Source organism: Poecilia mexicana, unplaced genomic scaffold (genome assembly GCF_051168715.1).
Source record: "Poecilia mexicana isolate PSO_F unplaced genomic scaffold, ASM5116871v1 scaffold_23, whole genome shotgun sequence".
NCBI classification, from domain to species: domain Eukaryota; kingdom Metazoa; phylum Chordata; class Actinopteri; order Cyprinodontiformes; family Poeciliidae; genus Poecilia; species Poecilia mexicana.
Genome location: NW_028263392.1, coordinates 19,378,574 through 19,400,937, shown reverse-complemented (window position 1 = coordinate 19,400,937; position 22,364 = coordinate 19,378,574). Strand labels below are relative to the sequence as shown.

The following is a 22,364-nucleotide window of genomic DNA, read 5'->3' as shown; positions in this document are numbered from 1 at the left end:
AGCTCTTTTTTTATAGATTACAGTCACTAAAAGGTTGCATTGTGCCCTTGTTTATATTTTTAATAGTGTAATTCTGTAAAGACAAAATATGTAAATCAGAGCTAAACCACCAGCTCTGATTTACATATCTTGCTAAATTGCGGGTTTGAATATTGCAATACTTAGAAATTACTAATAAAATATCTTACATATGCATAGTTGTATGCTCTGTATAGAGATTTACCTTAACTTGGGTTGTATATTTCACAATTTTGTAATTTATCATTGTTTATTAAACTCTGAAAGCTGAGTGGCTTTGTTAATATTCTGTCCTAGAATGCGTTGAGATGTGCCCTTTTTTTTTTTTTGAGCACCTCCCCTTTTAGTGGTCTCTGCACGGCCCTGATAAAACATAACACTTCCTGTTCTCAGGGGGCGTGGCTTAAGTGTTGTCATCATTTGGCCATTGTAGGGCACCCGAAGATGATCAATCACTGAACGTTTGGTGCCTCTGTGAGTTTTTGTGTAGGAGATGTAATAGTTTTGTGTTTCATGGCAAGTAAGCAAACTTTGAGGCCTAACCACACCCTTTCAGCATGCATGAAAACTACATTTTTTTGATAAGTTTTTTTTGGCCACATCTTATGAACAAACTGACCAAGTTTGAACCCAATTGATCGAAATCCCTAGGAGGAGTTCGATCAAATGCGAAGGCTGTAAACGGTGAAAATGGCTTGCAAATCTGAACTTTAGTCCAAAATGGCTGGCTTCCTGTTTGGTGTAGACCATGACATTAAGAGATTTTTCTGTGCGTCTTGGTGAGTTCTACAAGTCTACCAAGTTTCATGCCTATACGACAAACCAGAGGATCCCAAACTGTGGGGCGCGCCCCCTAGTGGGGGTGCCGTGCCATTGCAGGGGGGGCCGCGGGAAGTCGTCTGGATGAAAAAAAATAAAAACAAAACATGAACGCTGTATGCGCTGGGTTTTTACCTTAGAATGGCCAACTCTCTGTTATTCCTCTGTCAATTTGATACAGTAGGGGCTTCTGCATTTCTCATATTTGTGTCCTCTGTCACTTTTATCAGCAGTTAAAACTGTTTAATCCGTTGTTAACATGTCGTAACCTGTTTTTCCGAGCCGCCTTTAAACGCCACATGAGCGCTTGTGCTGAGTTTACACCTGTGCGGCAGTGAAGGAGACCTGCTGCTGCTGTGCAGAGCTATGCAGGTGTGTTAGAATCATGGCAGCAAACCAGCAAAACGCAAAGAACTTTTCAAAGTTTTTCCTCCAAACTAACAGACTGTTGAGTCTTGCTGTTGGATGCAGGTAAAGTTAGCTAAAAGATGACTAGCTAGCTAATATCAATACATCACCTTAAGCATCACAAGTAGCTTGTAGGCTACTGGTGTTGTCGTCTATGTTCAGCTACAATTCATTTTTCCCCCAAAAAAGTTGATTCACCCTCCTTTGTTCGTCTGGAGCCAGGGCAGAGTATAACAGGGAGTCTCTAAGAATCCACACTCCCCCCCATGCCCCCCCCATTTTTTTTTTTTGCTCACACACATCGTTCAACCAGACAGCTATTTGTAAGCCATTGAAAAATGTACTTAAGTACATTTGAAGTACTGAAGTACATTTAAGTTCTTAAGTACTTAAGTGGTGGTTACTTCCCACAGTAACCACCACTGTGGGAAGTAACACAGTAGTGGTTACTTCTCACCACTGTGTTTATAAAGTTAAAAATAGTTCTCACAGTTTTTGTGCTGCATAAAAATATAATGGTAATTGTTTTTAAGTGTTTTAAAAACAGTAAAAATTGAACTGTTGCTTTTATAAAGTTTGTCTGAAGTTTTCCCTCCAAAATGTGTTTGTTGGCTGCAGGGATCTGACTGTGACTGTGTACCATACCCAGGGGCGCTGCCAGGAATCGTGGGCCCCCTGACAAAAAATTTGTTTGGGCCCCCCTGCGCAGCTGCTGTTACAATTTTTTGAGTCTATTTGACCCATAAAGAAGCGTCACAGTTTTAAAGGCCTGCATCTGCCTTGCTTTCTTTGGTTCAATGCTGATAATTAGCACAATATTTACTGGTCATGAATTTAACATCCAACAGTCCACATACAGTATGCAAGTAGGTTGCTTACATTTTTTCTGTTAGTTTTAGTGAAATGTCGCTCCCCATGAGCAACAGTCAAAAGCAACGTGCAACTACACATAAAGCAATCCAGACTTCTCAAAAATGCTATGTAGTTGCATTTTATTCAAGCTGCAGTAGATAACTTTAATTAAAAAAAAAAGTTTTCTCCATAGTTGTTAAAGCAGCAGTAGCAGTTTGTTATGAGACAGATAATCTGTGAAAACAATCAATCTCCTCCATCTCCTTCCTGAATTACTATTGCTGGTTAAAGCAATGCACCGTTCTGACCAAAACAACCAGTCAGAACCAGTAGGACGCTCTTAGTGCTGTCAATTAGCCTCATTCACTCACTGCTAAATATGCTAATGGTGGAGAAACAACTTATTACAAGAAACCGTTATCTGCCATCATTGGTAGCTATGCTAACTAAACTGAGCATTCACAGTTTGAATCTGCACAGTTCTGTGCTATGCTAGCTGCAGCACGGCATAAATCAAGGGGGAGGAAGGATGAGCAGCACCACATAAGATTGTGATTGACAGCACGAAAACTCTCCTGCCACTGACTGGTTGTTTCTAGATAGATGTTTCTAGCACTGGCAGAAAACAGAGAAAATAGATTTTTCACAGATTACGTCTCATACCATACTGTCACAACACAATGACAGTTTCAACTAATGTGTAAAATAATATTTTTATAAAAGTTACTGCAGCTTTAATTTCACTTAGGGGAGGACAGGTCAGGAGGGACGTGGGTTAAAACTGCTGCTGACTGACTCCTCTGTTGTTAAGTGGTAAAAGGCACAGGGAACAAGTTAAATATATGAATATGTTGGTAATTTTTTTCCTTAATTCATTAAATGCTAGAGAAAAAGAGGCAAACAGTAGTTTGTAGCTAAGCTAACTATGCTAAATGGTTGATAATCTCACACAGTCTACTCACCTCTCTTGGAGAAAAACTGGGTTATAAACACTCTTGCCTTTCTCTCTCTCTCCCTCTCTCTATTTTGTTTTATAACTTTTCTTAGCAGCATAGTAACTGCTTCAGTCGTTCGTGGAAGCTGTATGCAGATGCAGTTTCTACTGGCTGCAGCTGCGTCACCTGTAGCGGTCCAAGCAAGAACGAACCATTTCATGCAGATCCAGGGGGGTGCAGGGCAAAAACGGATGTTTTTTGGTCTTGGAGGGGTAACATTAAATATTTACTGCTAAAAACAATTATTGAAAATACAATATGATTAATTTTGTATTTGACAGGACCCCAATATTTTTATTTTATTTCTATGAAAAAAATATAAATAATTAAATTGTGGAGGGCCCCCTGCTGGTCAGGGCCCCTAGAATTGTCATCACTTTCCACCCCTTTACCGCGCCCCTGATCATACCCGATCATTGAGTGTGTCTCACAGTGTCTTGCAGGTATGTGATGGATACACAGTTTTCTGTTATAGTTTTATATCTTTTAATTTCATTACTTTATTACAGAATAGGTCCTTTATGCATTCTTTTGCATAAAGTAAGAATTTTGAGTTTTGCATTATATTTTAGATTTTTATTTGTATTATTTTATATTATGTATTAACATATTTCATTGATGCTGATTTCTACACGATTTTATTTTTCTTTATTCCACTTAATATAAAAAAAGCAGAAGCTGCTGGGATCTGACTATGACTGTGTACCATACCCGATCGTTAATTGTGTCTCACACTGTCTTGAATAAACTGACGTAGATCCTGATTCCAGTGTGATTGACCCTTTTTACAACTGTACACCAGGTAGGTGTAAGCTTCCCCCTCCCGGACTCTCACACACACCTCCTGCATGAAACGCTGCCTCTTCATGAGGAACATTCCCTCACTTTCTTACCGGCAGCAACTAATCTGAACTCTTCTTCAATCTGTCCCTCGTCACGTCTCTCTCATCATCCTCCGCTGACAATAATAAATCCCCTGAATAGTTAATTCTACCTCCTTCTCTGCTCCTCAATATGCTGCAGCAGTAAAAGTTTGTGTGGTAATTAACATATCAGATAGTTTGACACGTTTTTCTGAATTGGCTTATGCGCTTTTTAGCTTTTGTTGTACTTTTTCTGGCCCGCCCCTTCTCGTCCGTTCACTTTTCGCGCTATTTATAACCTTAGAGGGCCAAGGAGGACTGAGGGATTTCATTGGATAAGCAGCCCAATGTCCGTCAATGAAATCACCCAATGGGCTTTCAAGGTCGATAAAAATTATATGTAATATACCTTTTTTTGTTAAATTATGACAGCTTAGGGCCTCCAGATAAGGACAGTAAATATATCAGTCTGTAAACCAGACGGTCACTCATCCCCTTGACAGAAGTTCAAACTGAATGCAGTTTTTTTTTTTTTGTTCAAACTGTCAACTCACATAGTGGTGGATGGGAAGGGAGGCGAAAGAGGTTTGAGCCCCTGCCCCTTTATTCTTAGTGTCCTTTTTGAGGTTGTTTTTTTTTTAATCTGTATGTCAGAAGGCCTGCTTGTGCCCCTCAGCAATAATATTTAGCTAAACATAATAATTTAGCAAAAATAAACTAGTCTGGCTGCCCAAAGACTAACAATGATTCTCAGTTCCTCTGTTGTTGTTCAGACACTGGGTCCATGGTGAGGAGGAGCGGGCGGATCTGTGCGCTCTATCAAATTATGGGCAAGAATATTTTTTTCATACACTGGTTTGTGAATAAAAACGTAGGTCTGATGTTGACGTTAGAAAAACTGTTCCTATGTATATTTTCATAATTGTCCTCGCAATAGCAGGAAAAAACCCGCCTCGCCCCTAAACACAGAAATGCTTCGGCTGCAGAGAAAACTTCTGACTAACTTAATCAGGCTGATAAATGCCCGGTTCGCTACAGGCAGTCTGAGTCGGTGCCACCGACAGATATAAAGAATGTCTCTCTTTATCAGATATCCTGACATAAGACACGGTACTGCGACTGTCACCGCGAGTCACGACGCACCTCAAAGCCCTGGTACCACCTGGTCTCTGTTCGCTCTGCTTTTCCTTTACGTTACTACCAAGCGGGTTAAAGCCGCTGCTGACGGGATCTGGACTGGAGGTGAGCGGCTGTAAATAGAAGTTATTGCAGAACCTCAAGTGTTAAAGGAAGATTCGGCCCATAGCAATTGGAGTTCACAAATCAAACATCAGAGAAAATACTGTAGCAATAATTAGAACTCCCGCCCCCCGAAACCCTTCCTACTAAGAACCTCAGCATCACTAACGTTTAAATATAGATAAGGTGAAATCTGTGAGAGAGAGACCAGGTTTATTGGCTGAGTTTAAAATCAATCACTGATTATTGGTTGTTTGCTGTGATGTATTTGTGAACAAACCCCACTCAAACACAAAGGTTACACTATACTGTAGCCATGGTAACGCAACAAACTATCAAGATGATTCTTTAAACTTTTGCAAAGTAAACTTTCTAATTAAATCCTAAATGTACATTTTCTTTTTCTCAGGTGAATGCATTAAATAAAATTCAATAACACTGTCATTCTCTATAAATGAATGCTACAGGTTTAGATCTATGGTCTGTTTTACAATTAAACTATTTCCAGCCGCTACTGAGATTTCTTTGCCTTGATATCCCAGTCTTACAATTCTACATCTCAGAGATGCTAACATAAAAAAAATTATATAGAGTTAACCCCTTTGAGCTTTTTAGATCTATAAAGCAGTCTGCAGTCAAGTTGTTGTAGAGGTTAAATAGATATTATTAGGGCTTAATTAGTAAAATGGCAGCAAATTAACCCTGTTTAACAGCTACAGTCTCAGTTCAACTCAGTCCTCCAGGACTGTCAGCAGCAGAAACAGTAACACTATACCTGTTGGGGAAAATATACTTCATTTGCTTTGCATTGTCCCCACATGATGGCAATGATATAGTAGGATCCAATTAAATTATTGATTAATATGGGTTGTTGCTATGTTGTTCTACGGTGTTTTCTTGTTCAATGTGCCCTTTTTTAACTTTGAGCCCCCTCCCCCTCAAAAGGTCTCTGCACGACCCTACTGACATTTATTGCACTTTTCCTGAGCATCGCACTAAAGACTGCAGGTGAAACATTTAAATCTAGTAGAAACATTTGCCAAAAGAGTAGAAATTAATCAAACATTGTTCCTTCACCTTATCCTCCTGTGGAAGTCTCAGACACACCACCTGAACCTGTTAATCTTCATCCTCTACCTCCCATGTATCACACGGGTAGGCTTTGCTTTATTTAGAATTTGTAAAAATATAAAATAAAATAAAAGTCAGCTGTGTTAGTGGGCCATGCCCATAATGTGCATGTGCCGTATTTGTATGGTTTAGGTATGTGCTGGTTTTGTGTGACACGCACATAATGCCCGTGAGGTTTGGTTGTGTTTTTGCGGGTCAGGTGCAGTGATAGTTTTGTGCGTACATACCCTCCGATAATATCCTGCAGGCTCAATGTGCTTTTTTTTTAACCCCTTACGGTGCGGAGCAGGCACTGACATATTGATGGGAAACTGATTTAAACCTGTTACAACAAAAGTCCCCCTAGTCTTTTGTTTGACTTGAGCTTTTATATGTTTTGTTTTCTGTATCTAAAATGGACTGGTGACCTGTCTGCAATGTACCTCGCCTCTCACCCATTGACCGCTGGAGATAGATACCAGCACCCCTCACAACCCCACAAGAGATAAGTGTGTATTTACACAGAGCTGTGTATTTAGTTGGGCTACCCTTCTTGTGAAGCAATTTGTGACATCAGTGAAAAAATTTTATATGAATAATTTTTCCATCAACTTACCTTTAAACTTGTGAAAGACAGCCCAGAGCTCAGCAATGTCAGTGGCAAAAGTGATGTCTGTATCAAGAACAATGACCCTGCGCAGATTCATGGGTAGCGTCTTGGTGAGCACCAGTTTCATTAGTCCGTAGATACCAGAGTAGTGTTTATTAGGTATCCATGACACTTCAGACTGAAACAACAGAGCAAAGACCATCACTTCCATAAGGACCAAAGAGTACAGAGCTCAGACTTTGTCAAAAGAAAAACACAGATACAGTACAGACTGGTAAAAGTGATAGTGCTCCACTGAGAATTTCTGAAGAAAGTTGGGAATTGCTTAAGTATGAGGATATTTTTTCTCACCTTAAGCTCATCTGCATCATAGAAGTTCACCCTGACAGCAGGGACCATCCAAGAATGAAACAAATAGGAAAGAATCTGCTTTGCAATAGAGTCTGTGATGAAATGGAAATGAAGAGCATTCCGTCTGAAGACACAAGAATACAACAAAATACTAATAATCATTTTCTGCAGAACACTAAAAAAGAAACCAGACAGAAAAGAGTCAAGAGTCTTTGATTTCAAAGTCTTAATAATATCCCAATCCCACATCTTCACACCTCATCACAGAGGGATTTGAATTGCATCTATTGAAAGTTGTAACTTAGGTCAATCAGTACACCCAGCCAACCCTCCATCTCCCACTCCAGCCCAGAAAGGTGCCCTGGCTCTCTGGTCTGACAGAGGTTCTCCTAACACTGTGATCTGATATCATCAAAGATCTATCAGACTGTCCTGACTGGTCATTCTTTTTTCATATATCCTAACCCTAACCTGGGAGTAGTGATGGACTCTGACCTGAACCTTCAGAGCCACATTAAGACAGTCACAAAGTCGGCCTTCTATCACCTGAAGAAAATCTCCAGGATTAGAGGACTTATGTCTCAGCGAGATCTAGAGAAACTCATCCATGCGTTTATCTTTAGCTGCATTGATTACTGCAACAGCGTCTTCACAGATCTGACTAATAAATCAAACAGTTGCAGCTGATTCAGAACGCTGCTCTCGCATTCTCATTAAAACCAGGAAGATAGAGCACATAACACCAGTTTTAAAGTCCCTATACTGGCTCCCTGTAGCTCAAAGAATAGATTTTAAAATACTGTTGTTAGTTTATAAATCACTGAACGGTTTAGCACCACAATACATTAAAGATCTGTTATTGCTGTACCAACCGTCTAGACCGTGTTCCTCAACCTTTTTTGGGCCAGCGCCCCCCTAGCCCTTATCCAGGTCCCTCACCGCCCCCCACCAAATAATTTGCAGGCTACTTTGCACTAACTACTGTAGATGTTTTGATTTTTTGCTTGTTTCTGTATTTATCATCAAAAATAATTTCCCATTGAAGAAAAAGCCATGGGAATAGCAATTATTTTCACAGGTGTTTACAAAAAATGCAATGAACATTCAAGTTAAAATTGGTAGGCCTAACAGCTGCCAATCAGAGTGGAAAAAAATATTCTTATTTTGTGCCATTTTCTAGTTGTTAAATATTCCACAAAATGATCAGATAAAAGATGTTCAACATGCCAGTTTAAACTTTGAACTATTTTCAAACCGACTGAACTCTGCAACATTAAAACATGGATAGAACTGTAACTACATTAATCATAACTCTTCTTCTCTTCAGTGATTGTCAGTTTCTGGTGGCGCAGCTCTGTGCTGCCTTCAGGAGAATGGGACATCAGAGTATCATCCATAAAATTTCACCCGCATGACATTTATTGTACAAACCAGAGCTTTCAGTGGAAAAACAAAGTTCCAGATCCTTTTAATGCCATAGAAATATGAGACAGAAACATTGATTATATCTTTATATAAACCTGTCTATTGATTTATAGATTAATAGTTTTACTGGACAGAAATTACAAAGAACAAATCTGGTTCTTAATCAAATCCTAATGAGTCAAATTGAAAGTGTCATGGAGTCATCAGCCTCATGACATTAACACCGACATGAAAAATAATATTGAAGAAATAAATATATCAAATCTAATTAAAAACATAAATAAGTGATAAGTTATTTACTGCTATGGTCTGTAAGATATTTATTCTCAGTATCAGATATGGCGTCAACAAACCCATGGCACTTCAACAATATTATTTAACCTTTTATCTGGAAATAGTGTCTGTTTATTCTTGCCATCAGTCTCTGTATTAATTATTGCTCTAAAGGTCTTGCCATACCAGTTTATTCCTCTGTGTTTACTTTAGTTTCTTAGTTTATTCTTGCATTTTGTTCTTCATTCATTTCCATTTAGTTTCCTTTGATCAGTAATTATCCTCTCTTGGTTTATTGCTATGTCCACTTTAGTTCTTTCCTGTTGCTACATTTATTTTATCATGTATTGACGCTCACCATCATTAATCTTCACTCATCACCTGCTGCGCCGCCTAATCGTCATGTTTCACATCATGTGTTGATTTTTCACTGTTCAGCGTCGGATTCTCTGTTTTTATGCCATAATTCACATCTAGTTCGTCGCTCCGTTTTATGTCCCGCTTCTCCTGTTTCAGAGTTTTGCGCAATGTGCGCGTCTTTTTTTCTTTTTTTTTTTTTTTAAGCCCCTAAGGTGCAGGGCGGTCAGGAAGCGTATCGATGGGGAAAAGGCAAACTGACATAAACATTTTAAAACAACGGAAACAATTTCGGTATTCTGATTATTGAAATTTAAAAGTTCCGTTGTTCTATCACATCCGTTTCATACTGGGCCACTTACAGCACCGATGTTAACGCTATAAAATGAACGCTCTCTATCGTGGTATCACCCATGGAGGGATTTTTTTTTATTTAAATGGGTTCATTTTTCAGAGGGATACAAAGTGAGGGTATCGTGATTTTAGCTACCAGTAGCAGGAGAACGGAGCTGCGCCAAGAAGCTAACAGAAACTACAAACACTGAATAAAAGGAGAGCTGCCATCGATACAGTTGCAGCCAAGCATGATTTAATGTTAAACAATACAGTTTTACCAAGTTGCTCAGAGTCTAAACTGGCATTGTTGTGCATATAAGGTGTAAAGTTTACCTTCGACCAAACACCCCCCAAAGGAATCCCAGCGCCCCCCTTTTGTAAAAATGTCCACCAGCGCCCCCTGCCGTCCTCTGAACGCCCCCTGGGGGGCGGTACCGCCCACGTTGAGAACCGCTAGTCTAGACCCCTCAGATCTTCTGGTTCTGGTCTGCTATGCATCCCCAGAACCAGAACCAAACGAGGAGAAGTAGAATTCAGTTTCTATGCACCACAAATTTGGAACAAACTTCCAGAAAACTGTAAAACAACTGAAACACTGGGTGCCTTTAAATCTCAACTTAAAACCCACCTGTTTAGAGTTGCTTACGGCTAAATTAGGGTTAGAGTCCCTTGAGTAAAACGTGGGTTAGAGTCCCAGTTAAACGACATTTAACTAAAGTCCTACGGGGTTTAGAGTCCCAGTTGACAGCGTTTCAACTAAAAACCTAGAGGTTGGAGTCCTTGTCAAACGGCGTTTTTGACTAAAGTCCTAGAGGGTTAGAGTCCCAGTTAAACGGTGTTTAACTAAAGTCCTAGAGGTTGGAGTCCTTGTCAAACACCGTTTTTGACTAAAGTCCCAGAGGGTTAGAGTCCCAGTTAAACGACGTTTAACTAAAGTCCTAAAAGGGGTGTGGGTTTTAATGTTTTTATCTTTTTTAATCTTTTTTAAAAAAAAATCTCTCTCTTTCTTAATAAACAGTAGTTTATTCAATGTCACATGCTGTTTTTTTTACTATATAAAGCACTTTGAAATGCCTTGCTGCTGAAATGTGCTATATAAATAAAATTTGATTGATTGATATTCAAGGTCTTGAATATTGATTTATGAACATAACATGCCCCCTTATTTACACAAATAGTGACTCTTTATGTTGTAGTAACTATCTTGAGCAGCATAAATCTTAATATTTTTTTAGGTTAAGAAAGGGGAATTCAGAGGGGCTTGAAGTAAATGAATGTTGACATACCTGTGGAAAAGGACAGATTTCACCAATGTTACAACATCTCGACTTGCGTTGTAACCTGCACATACGATGGCCACATGGATAGTCTGGGGAGAGAACAGAGAAAACCATGAAAAAAACTGATTGGATTTATTTACTTTCAACATCAATACCTTCGGTGTTGAAAGTATGTAAATCCAATTCTAGAGGCTGGAATGGTTAAGAATGGGGAAAAAACTTGCAGTTCTGAGGCAACAACTATAGTTATTTTCAGCAGATAGGGTGTTGCAGATACAGTCAAGAAGTTGCATTAAACACCAAGGGAGGAATTATAATAAAGAATAATATAGTAGTTCAGTCTGAAAAAGTTTTCTGAACTCTTAACTTGAAACATATTGGGCCGAAAATAACATGCAGCAGTTCAATCAACTACAAAATCATACATAGAATCTAAAACATGACATCTTGAGTGTCAACATTCTCTCTGACCTGTCTGCTGTGTTTCCACTAATGTTCTATAGCAAACTTCTGAAGCCTTCACAGAACACATGCATTTCTAGTCAGATTAGATTGCACACACCTATTTTTAAGATTCAGGTGTTTTCAGATACACTGTTAGGCTACATTTGTCTCTAATTTTATATTGCATTAATTTGTACTATGAAATTTCTGGTAATGTAGTTGTTATTGTTTAAGCATAAATTTTTCACTGTGGTTTCTTGGTTCTGTTTTTTTGTTCCTCTCTTTCTGCAGGTGTAGAGGCAGACTTCTAGGGTGTTAACTTGTATTTTTTTCTATCCTTCCCATCTCCTCTACTCCTATATCTCATTCTTTACCTTTAAACCAGAGGTCTCATTCTTGCGGCCCGCGGGCCAATGGGCTCTTTGCACCTAAGGCGTTGACGTCACATCTCCAGGAGCTAATGCGGCTCACTTTTTTCCGCTTTGAGTTACCATGACTGGTAGAAAAGACTAAGTTGTATTTCAGATGCAAAAAAACAATACTATTAACATTGTTGTCTTCCTAATATAATGGGCTTTTAAGTTTTCGTTAATTTCCAAGCGATCCTGAATTAAGAAGATGGTTTGTAAATATCTGTCGCTACCAGCTAACGCCGCACAGCAAAGTTTGCAGCCTTCACTTCATTCCGGATCAGCCTAAAACTACCGGGGATACGGATGGTAAATAAAGGAGCCTCCCTGAGTTATTTCCATGGAATCACTTCTATATTCAGCCTGAAAGAGTTTATGGGAACGAGAGAGCAGACCAGAGCCAGACAGCCGAGCGACTGATCCGCCTGTACATCCTGCTGTAAACACCGTCCTATCTGAGCTCTTCACAAGAAACATGCAAAGGTAATAAAAGGAAATAACACGGAGACATGAAGCAACACGGTCATATTTTTCTAAAAGCAGCAACTTTGAACCTGAACAGCTGAACCAGATCTCTGACACTCGAGCTGCGCTACTGTTAAGCTATGAGGCTTGTTGTGCTTTATCAGGCTTCGGAAGTAAAAAGCCCGAACGTAACCTCCCCGTTAGTCTGTGACACTAACGACAATAAACACACATAATATACTTGAAAATAAGATAAATACATTGTCCGTTAGAATGTTCAGATACTTAAATAGCACATTTTACAAGAACAATGTCCGAGAATATTGCCTACTAGCATAAGCTAACGTTAATGTTAGCCACAAAGTTTAAGTAAAACTCACCTTCGTGTCAGTGAATGTATAACGAGGCGAACATCTAAAACCTTTCTCCAGCTGACTTGTTGGGGCTTCGGATCGATGGACAAACCTTGGCCAAGCCCTGCAAGCACCTAATGTAAATGATATTTGTATTGGATCGGAAACAATCGAGCCGCTTTACCCCGAACGCGGAAGCTGAGGTGCAAAGAGCCCATTGCGGCCCGCAGGACGTCTCATGGCCCCCACCGTGATATGACAGCATGGGCGTAGGTTTGGGTAGGGACGGTAGGGACATGTCCCGACCAATATTCACGGGATATGAAAAAGTCCCGACCAATTTTTGCCATATTGGCTCAAAGAACGTGGATCTACGATCTTTGATTAGCAGCAACAGGCGGTGCGCGGAACGGAAGCTTCTTAGTTTGACATTTATTATGAGCCTCCGAGACCGTGTCGGAACGGTGCTGTCGGGGAGTGGGGGGGGGGGGGGAGTCAGTTGAATCGTCGGACGTTCTTTGATTAGCTGCAAAAGGCGGCGGCTAGCTGGGCACACGCGTCTCCTTCTGAGTCTCCGAGACCATGTCGCCACCAAAAAAGAAAAGGACAGACATTAGAAGTTATTTCGCTACGTCGGCTGTAAGTACAGTGAGTGGACCCATAAGTTAGATATCTATCACGCAACGCATTTGTTGTAAAGTCCGGTGTATAGTAAGGTCAGCACTGAATGTGAGGTAGAATAGGTCTGTTAATTATGTAATATTTTTTCACATAGGATGCTCAGACAGCAGAGCAAGGGACAGAGCAGAACGATGGAGAGGTGGCTGGAGCTTCAGGGCTCCAGGTGAGGTGTTAGTTCTCAGATATGAAATATACTGTGAAATTATCTCAGTAAATATGGCATTTGAAGTGTTAGTCTTAAATTAAGTTAAGCTAGTGTGAATACAAACCAGTGTTCTTGAACTGATCTGCTGAGTATGACTTGTATACACAAGATGTATGATATGGTTATGGTTGGGGGGAGGGGTTATTAAGCCAATGTGGTTTCCCCCCCCTTCTCAAATATGTTCGGTGCTCTTGGGCATTTCACTGTGCTGCGGGGGTTGGGGGGTGTCAAGGTCCCCACCAAAGTCCCCACCAAGGTCCCCACCAAAACTTAGACCGAACCTACGCCCTTGTATGACAGTATAATATAGTGTGGCCCACAGGGTGAGCAGACCTCTGAAGGAAGTCCCGCCCGCCGTTCCTCTCATAGCTGACATTCGGTGCTAGGCTAAGCTACACAGACTTCATGCACACTACACTTGTAACAATAGACCGGTGGATGATGGAACAGTCTGGTACCAGTTTCCCTTCCCTGCAGTCGCCATTCCGATACTTTCTACCATTAACAAATGCCACAATCAAACGCAGAAAAAGGCGACTGCTACCGGTCATCGCCACGCTGTTGTGACAAGCAGAAGCGGTAATGACATCACGCGTCGAGACATTCTCTATACGTTGCTAGCTGGCTAAAGACTTCTGTGAAATGTAGAACAAGAGCAACGCCAAGTGGAATAAACTTAGGGTGCGTTCATATTGCACCCTAAAGAGACCCAATTCCGATTTTTTTTTCTTGACGTAATGCGACCTGTATCTGATCTTTTCATGACAGTCTGAACAGCACAGATCGCATTCTTTTCGAATGCGAAAAGAATCAAATACTATCCGATTCGTATCCGATTCAAATGCGACCTAACGTCCAGGCCTCATTCATCTGAACTGAACGTCACTGATACTCAACAAATTCTGCATCCTGATACAAGCAAATGGGAAGAAAAACAAATATGACGAACTATAATGAGGATTAAGTTGTTAATATGCTGCTCCGGTTGGACAACAACTTCAAATATGTAAGCTAAGCTCCAACGTTAGCCTCCATGTTTACTTCAGCAAACACCGAGCACTACTTCTTTTTATGACGCTTAGCAGAACACTGAGAACACTGACGCTATTGCGCCCTCTACTGCCCTTGCGGGTCACTTTCAGGTAGTTTGCTCGTTCAGACTGCAGAACACATGTGTGGCAGTGTGAACGCCCGGGTAAAAAAATCTGATTTGACAAAAAAAATCAGAATTGGGTCACTTCAGGCTGCAGTGTGTACGCACCCTAAATTTTGTCACACCCTCATCATGTCTTTGTCAAAGCCAAAGCCTGCAGTTCATGTATTGGATAAATAATTAAATGTTGATGACATTTGAGGATATTTTTTAAATGTTTTTTGTGGAAGCCTTTATGTGGCCCAGCCTCACCCAGATTCTGCCTCCAGTGGCCCCCGGGTAAATTGAATTTGAGACCCCTGCTTTAAACCGTTTGCCTCACGTTCTTCCCTGTCTTTTCATCTGTGTGTCTATTATATTTGAAATAAACCCAAAGCAATTTCGGTTTAGCTTTTCTTTTTGTTTTGGCCAGGACACTGCCTGCCCCCCACCAAAAAGTCACCACCTTGATTTAACTAAGGTACCAGCCTCCTATTGATAATTGCTGCATAGGTGATTATGTTTCAGCTGGCAACAAGTTATTTAAAACCAACTGGTGCAATGAGTTCTCTCATTTCTTAAACATGTCGAAAGATAAATCCTATGGTTGTGGAAAAGATGTCAGTCTGTTTGAGAAGGGTCCAAATCATTGGCATGGATCAAGCAAAGAAACTATCAAAGGAGAATGCAGATACTATTAAAACTGGGTTAAGAACTGTCCAACACATTATTAAAAACTAGAGTAGTGGGGACCCATCATCTTTGAGGAAGAATTGTGGCTAGAAGAAAATCCTCAATGATCGTGATCGGCAGTCACTTAAAAGTTTGGGAAAATCAAATAAAAAAACAAAACAAAACAAACAAACAAACAAACAAAAACAACAGTAGAACTCCAGGCTATGTTTAATAATGAAAGTAAGAGCATTTCCACACACATTATGTGAAGGGATCTCAAGGGATTGGGACTGAACAGCTGTGTAGCCTTAAGAAAACCATCAATCAGTGAGGCTAAGCAGAAAAAAGGCTTCAATTTTCTAGGAAGCATAAAGGTTTAACTCTGGAGCATTGGAGGAAGGTCATGTCATCTGATGAATCCAGATTTACCCAGTTCCAGAGTGACGGGTGCATTAGGGTAAGAAGAGAGGCAGGTGGAGTGATGAACCCATCATGCTAAGTATCTATTGTACAAGCCTGTGCATCCAGTGCTATGATTTTTGCTTTCTGCAGTTGGTCAGGTTTAGTTTCAGCAACAGTATGTGCTCAAAGAATGAGGTCAGCCGACTACCAGAATATAATGAATGACCAAGTTATTCCATTTTTTTCTTCCCAGATGGCACAGGTATATTACAAGATGACAATGCCAAAATATTTGGGATGTGCTGGAGAAAGCTTTGTGCAGTGGTCAGACTCTACCATAATCAATCCAAGATCTTGGTAAAACATTAATGCAGCACTGGATGGAAATAACTCTTGTGATACTACAGAAGCTTATCTAAACAATGACACAGCAAATGTGTGGCATAATGAAAGCTAAAGGCAGTCCAACAAAATATTAGAGTTTGGCAAGTTGTTTTTTTTTGGCCAGGCAGTGTATATATGAAGCAGAGCATCATGCTGAAAACTGTATTGCTCGCTTGTAAAAGCAAATCTTTTGGGCCTCACTTTAACACTGCCAATAATTTTAATAAAAAGTGCCACCCAGCCAGACAGGCCACATTAAAAAAAAGAAAAAGAAAATAAAACTCATATACACAGGTGTGTTTTTGAACTAAAAAAATCATGAAGGCAGTGATTTAATTTAGGGGAAAACAGCCTGAATAGATAACCATCCCACACTTTTCAAATTTTTATAAAAAATATAAAACTAAACAAAAACAAAACTTGTAGTTTGTCCTGGTCTGTCACAAAAAATGTACAATATAAATTATATCATTAAGTATGCGGTGGGTCTCATCCAGGACGGTGAGAAATACTACAGAGAGGAGGTGAAACTTTTTGTAGAACGGTACAGCAATAACAACCTGTTTCTGAATGTGGGAAAAACCAAAGAACTGCTGATAGACTTCAGGAGGAAACGGCATGTGGACACCCTGTTCAACATCCAGAATACTGCTGTGGAGATTGTCACACACCTAATGTTCCTCAGGGTCCACATAAGCAGACACTCTCACCTGGTCGCTGCACATCAGCTTCCCTGTCAAAAGGGCCCACGTTGCCGGCACTTTCTGTGCAGGCACTTAAGAGAGCACACTTCAGCCCATAAATCTTTACTGCTTTTTACAGAGGCACCATTGAGAGTGTGCTTACCAGCAGCATCTTTCAGAGGCATGAGAGCAGCAGTGCCTCACACAGGAAGACACTGGGGAGAGTGGTGAGGCCAGGTGAAAAAGTGATTGAGGTCACATTGCCACCCACTGGGTACAGTGGGTACCAACGATATCTGTTGAGGACAAGAATCCCTCTCACCCTTGTAGTGGACTGTTCTCTCTCCTATCCTCTGGCAGAATATCCTGCAGCCAGTCATGTAGAACCCTAAGGTACTGCAACACCTTCTACCCAATTGCCATCAGGCCTTTGAATTACTCCAAATAATCCAGGACCATAATATTATTTACTTGTTTTTGATTGTTTTGCACATATTATTCCTGATACATTTCTTGCACAGATTGCAAACGTGTGCACTTATATTTATACAACCTCCCCTTTTTTCATTTGGGTTTTATTCTATTTTATTCTATATTATTCTTCTATTCTTCTTTTTATATTATTTTGCAGTTTATCCAGCTAGTTTCTGTTTGTGACTTAATATGCATTGTAATTTCATTCTGCAGTGCATCTCTGATATTATGTTGAATATCAATAAAGATAATTTGAATCTGAATACAGTTCTTAATGCTGTAATTTTATTCCTGCTTCAATAACCACTAATGATTTAATATAGGCATATTTAGAGTGATGGGCCTGAGGGAAACCAAAGACTTATCTCACCTCACACTTATCCACTAACTGATGTTCTGAACAGTTGGAGTTGTTCCCCACAGCAGCGTTCTTTTGTCCATCATTGTTACTGGTGCCTTCTTCTAAATGAGTTCGGCTCTGGTTTCCTTTGCTTGTGAGGTTTGTATAGGAAGCAGACGAGTTCCTGAGAGGACGACTGAGCTCCTGGCGCAGGGCCCTGTTTTCCTCTTCCACCGCTCGGATTCTCAGCTCCAAGGCCAGTCGTGCATTAGCGTCACCCAGTGGTGGAGGTGACTGTGCTTCCAATGAAGATAGGGGTAAGGACTTCACTGTTGGATTATAGGACGGATCAATTTATTTTACAGGAGGCCAAAAACTAAACAGGAATGACGTTCAGCAAAAAGAGTCTTAGGTAAGGGAGACAATAAAGCTTTCGTAGGCCAAAATTTTGACCATTGTTTAACTGATATAGCAAAACACACTACAGACAATAAAACTGTTTCTGATGACCACTTAAAACTGTTGTTATTGCACAGATCTAAAACATCAGTGGAAGATTTCTTTGTTATTTCATCTAGAAGAGTATTTGCAATGTTTCAATCATTTCTTGCTCAATAATGCTGGTGAAGCTTTCTTTCCTCCAGCAATTACAGTGACAAACAGATTGTTCAATGGATTATTTGGAAAATAAAGAAAGAAAATATATAAACATTAGTATATAATGTAAAAGGGTGGAGCTGTGCGCCAAGCTGTTCAAAAGAAAAGTATTGTAAAATGTCAATTGTAGATGACATTAAAAAAAGCAACAACAAAACATTTTGTTTAGAAAAAGAGAGGCTTTCAGATAAACAGAAACATTTGCAGAATAAACTGCAAATAAACAAGAAAGAATACAGACAGTAGAGCTGAACAAAGAGAAGAGGCCAACGAAGAGAGAAGAAAGATAAAGAGAGAGCTTTGAAATAGCAAGGACAATTATTCCTAAAAATAGAGGAAACAAGAAGGAAACCTTTCCAGCCTGAGATTGTTTTTCTTAGCTAGTTGACATAATGAGCAAATTAGATAAAACTTAACTAGTAAGTACCAAAGTAACAACTTTAGGCTGCTTTGTACAAAAGCTTAAAAATAAAATAAACTTGCATCACCACACATCTCATTTGTAAAACTTTCGTTCAATTGGCACTTTTATCTTCCATCCATTCTTTACACTTGCTTATCCTTGCAGGGCTGGGTAACACTTTATTTGAAGGGGGTTGAATAAGACTGACATGACACTGTCATAAACATGACATAACACCTGTCATGAACATCAATAAGCCTTCATGAATAGTTATGACTGTTGTCATAAAGCGTCATTCGGTAAATTATGACACTTTTAATACAAAGTTGACATTATTCAAAATGTCTTTGTTATGACAACTTGACATTAACCAAGAAATCATTACTGATATAAATTTGTTATAAAAGTATAACTGATTGCACTTTAAAAATGAGGTAACTTTATGTTATTAAAGGTAAAGTTTAAATAGTAATGATTTCCTGGTTAATGTCAAGTTGTCATAACAAAGACATTTTGAATAATGTCAACTTTGTATTAAAAGTGTCATAATTTACCGAATGACGCTTTATGACAACAGTCATAAATATTTATGAAGGCTTATTCATGTTCATGACAGGTGTTATGTCATGTTTATGAAAGTGTCATGTCAGTCTTATTCAACCCCCTTCAAATAAAGTGTTACCCAGGGCTGAAAGGGGTATGGAAGAGAAATAAATATTCACTCTTACCTTGAAAATTTCCAATTGACAGGTAAAGCCAGGTGAGTGTGGGGATGAAAAGCAAGACAAGAGAGGCTGCCAGGAACTTCCTTCGTCCACGAAATATTCCCAGCATCTTCTGAATTGAAGTCAGTGTTGAGAGGTAAACTGACCTCTCTGGAGCATTTTTTGTCCACTTGATTTCTCACAATTTTTCTCCCATTGTAACATTTTTACTGAAAGAAAAGAAATCAATGGGTTGAGGTGCCATAACTTTTTCCAATTGAACAGAAACAAAACTGAAGTAATTATCTTTGGCTCCAAAGAGGAATGATCTAGAGTCTCTTCACAGCTTCAGTTATTACAGCTAGGTACCAGCCTGTAATCTGGGTGAAGTGGTAGAGTCAGACCTGAAGCACATGAAGACAGTTGCATAGTCAGTCTTCTGTCACCTGGAAAACATTTCCAGGTCTAAAGGAGTAATGTCCCAACAAGCTCTAGAAAAACTCATCCATGAGTTTAGATTTATTGATTACTGCAACAGTCTCTCCTAAGTCTCTCCTAAGAAAATCAGTCAGACAGTTCCAGCTGATCCAGAACACTTGCATTCTCACTAAAAGTAGGAAGACAGAGCACATCATCCCACTTCTAATGTCCTTACACTGGCTCTCAGAGAATACTTATCATACTTATCATTGTATCAACCTTCCAGACCACTGAGATTTTCGTTTTCTGATCTACTCTGCATCCACAGAACAGCATGGAAAAGCAGCATTCAGTTTTTATGCTCCTCTAATCTGGAACAAACTTCCAGAAAACTGCAAAACTGCTGAAACACTGAGTTCCTTTAAATCAAGGCTAAAAACTCACCTGTTTAGAGCATTGATTAATATCTTGAAAATATATATATTTGATTATGATTATTCTTGAGTATTTAGATTACGGCATTTGACAAAATGCAATATTTAATGCATATTTCATAACTGATTACTCTGTTTTTATCATATGAAGAACTTTGAACTACTTTGTTGCAGAAATATGCTTTACAAATAAACTTGACTTGAATTCCAAGAACTGGATTTATGTTATAAAGATGGATTCTGAAACAGAATAAGAAATACTATATTAACAACAACATTACAAAACAGGAATCTCATTAAAGCTAAGAAAATTAACAGTAACAAAAAATTTGAGGATTTAAAAAAAAATAAAACAAGAGGGATATATTTAAATTATATTTTAAGGCAAACTGTTAATGTAAAAAATTAAACTGTTCTAATATAATCTATGGGAATATATTAGATTATTGGACAAAGAAAACCTATTCAATTTTGTTTTGAAACCGCATCCTACTACTGCTATATTTGCGGTTAAGTCCATGATCCTCATATCTCATTCTATTATTCTTTTATACCGAATAATTTATTATGACAGACTAACACTTTCGTGAAAATGTTGATCATATACCCGGTGTTGATCTGCACCATCTATGGCCGCCTCAGCAACTCACTTCTATGTGACACATTTGCGCAATGCTCACATTTTAAAACTCCTATTTGTAGTTTAAGAGCTGCTCGATTTGAGAATTACAAGCTCACCTGATGCAGAGGGTTGAACGGGTTGATTTTAGAGAAAACGGAAACCAGTTTCTAAAAGCCGTTATGCAGATTCAGCACCGGATCTGTTTTCAAGAAGGCGACATGGTGGCTCCACTCTGTGCTGCTCCATGTATCAGTATTTCCTAGGTTCGACAACCTCAGGTTACCGGAACCAAAAGCTGGGTCGTGTTGTGTGCTATAGGAAGGATAAAGAGCTAAGATAAGCTTCCATCTGTGTCGCCGCACGGCACCCCCATCATGTGTGGTTAAAGCAGCGGTGGGTTTGGAACACGGTGACCAGTAGTGAGCGACGCAGAGTGGGGAGAGAAACAGCGGTCTGACTGCGGGGATCCTGCACCTCCACCATTTATTAACAAATCACCCAATATTGAATAATTATTGCTTGTGGTCCTGTTTTCGGCCTCAACACAACACTCCTTTCTTCCCGACAAGCAGTCAGCATCCAATCACAACATTGGAACCGCGGAGGGATTAGGGATAAAAAAGGACTGGATCATTGTGGAGCGGAGTGTTGGCGGGACCGGAGAACAGAGACGAAGCTGAAGACGAAGCTGAAGTTGGTTTCCAATTCTAGCTTCCAATAGCTAAAGGGCGATTTCACTACTTTCCGCATCTTTAATCAACTCCTGGACTCTTCAAACCTGGACTAGATTATTCTGCTCTAATAGCAGAATATTTATACCATGTTTGAGATTTGTGAAACTTTGATCTGATTTGTGAAAACTCAATAGAGTTCGATAATCGCCATTTTTGGCACCTCTTTCATTACTACAACTGCTCTAATTAAAAAACTACAACTCCTAGACACTTCAAACCTGGACTAGATTATTCTCTTCAAGCTGGATATTTAAAACCATGTTTGGGATTTGTGAAAACTCAATAAAGTTCAATAATCACTATTTTTTTGGCATCTGGATCACACTAAAACTGCTCTAATTAAAAAACTACAACACCTACACTCTTCAAACCTGGAATAGATTATTCTGCTCTAATAGCAGAATATTTAAAACCATGTTTGGGATTTGTGAAACTTTTTTCTGATTTGTGAAACTTCAATAAATGTTGATTTTACCACTTTTTTGCATCTGGATCACACTAGAACTGGTCCCAATTGTATCAAAAATAAGTAGAAGTCATATGTGTAGATGTGTCGTTGCTATGTGTTGTTGGTCTATGTCGTTGGTCTATGTTGCATGTAGATGATGCATATGTAGATGTTGCATATGCGTTCGCTGCATATGTGTTTGCTGAACATGTAGATGTTGCATATCTCTGTTTTATATGTAGATGTTGCATATCTCTATGTTTTATACGTAGATGTTGCATATGTCTATGTTGCATATGCGTTCGCTGCATATGTCTATGTTGCATATGCGTTCGCTGCATGTCTATGTTGCATATGC

The 22,364-nt window shown here is 39.4% G+C and overlaps 1 protein-coding gene across 1 annotated transcript in view; it reads right to left on the bottom strand.

The window, feature by feature from the left end:
* Positions 1-19,541, bottom strand: part of large1 (LARGE xylosyl- and glucuronyltransferase 1) — a 72,658-nt gene extending 53,117 nt beyond the window's left edge. The window contains exons 1-5 of the mRNA XM_088003227.1: positions 19,373-19,541; positions 17,615-17,913; positions 10,943-11,025; positions 7,266-7,389; positions 6,921-7,092 (exon numbers count right to left, since the gene is read on the bottom strand). Coding sequence (XP_087859353.1) covers positions 6,921-7,092; positions 7,266-7,389; positions 10,943-11,025; positions 17,615-17,913; positions 19,373-19,478 — 784 coding nt within the window. The 5' untranslated portion in view covers positions 19,479-19,541. The remainder of the gene's footprint in view (positions 1-6,920; positions 7,093-7,265; positions 7,390-10,942; positions 11,026-17,614; positions 17,914-19,372) is intronic.
* Positions 19,542-22,364: the final 2,823 nt, after the last annotated feature.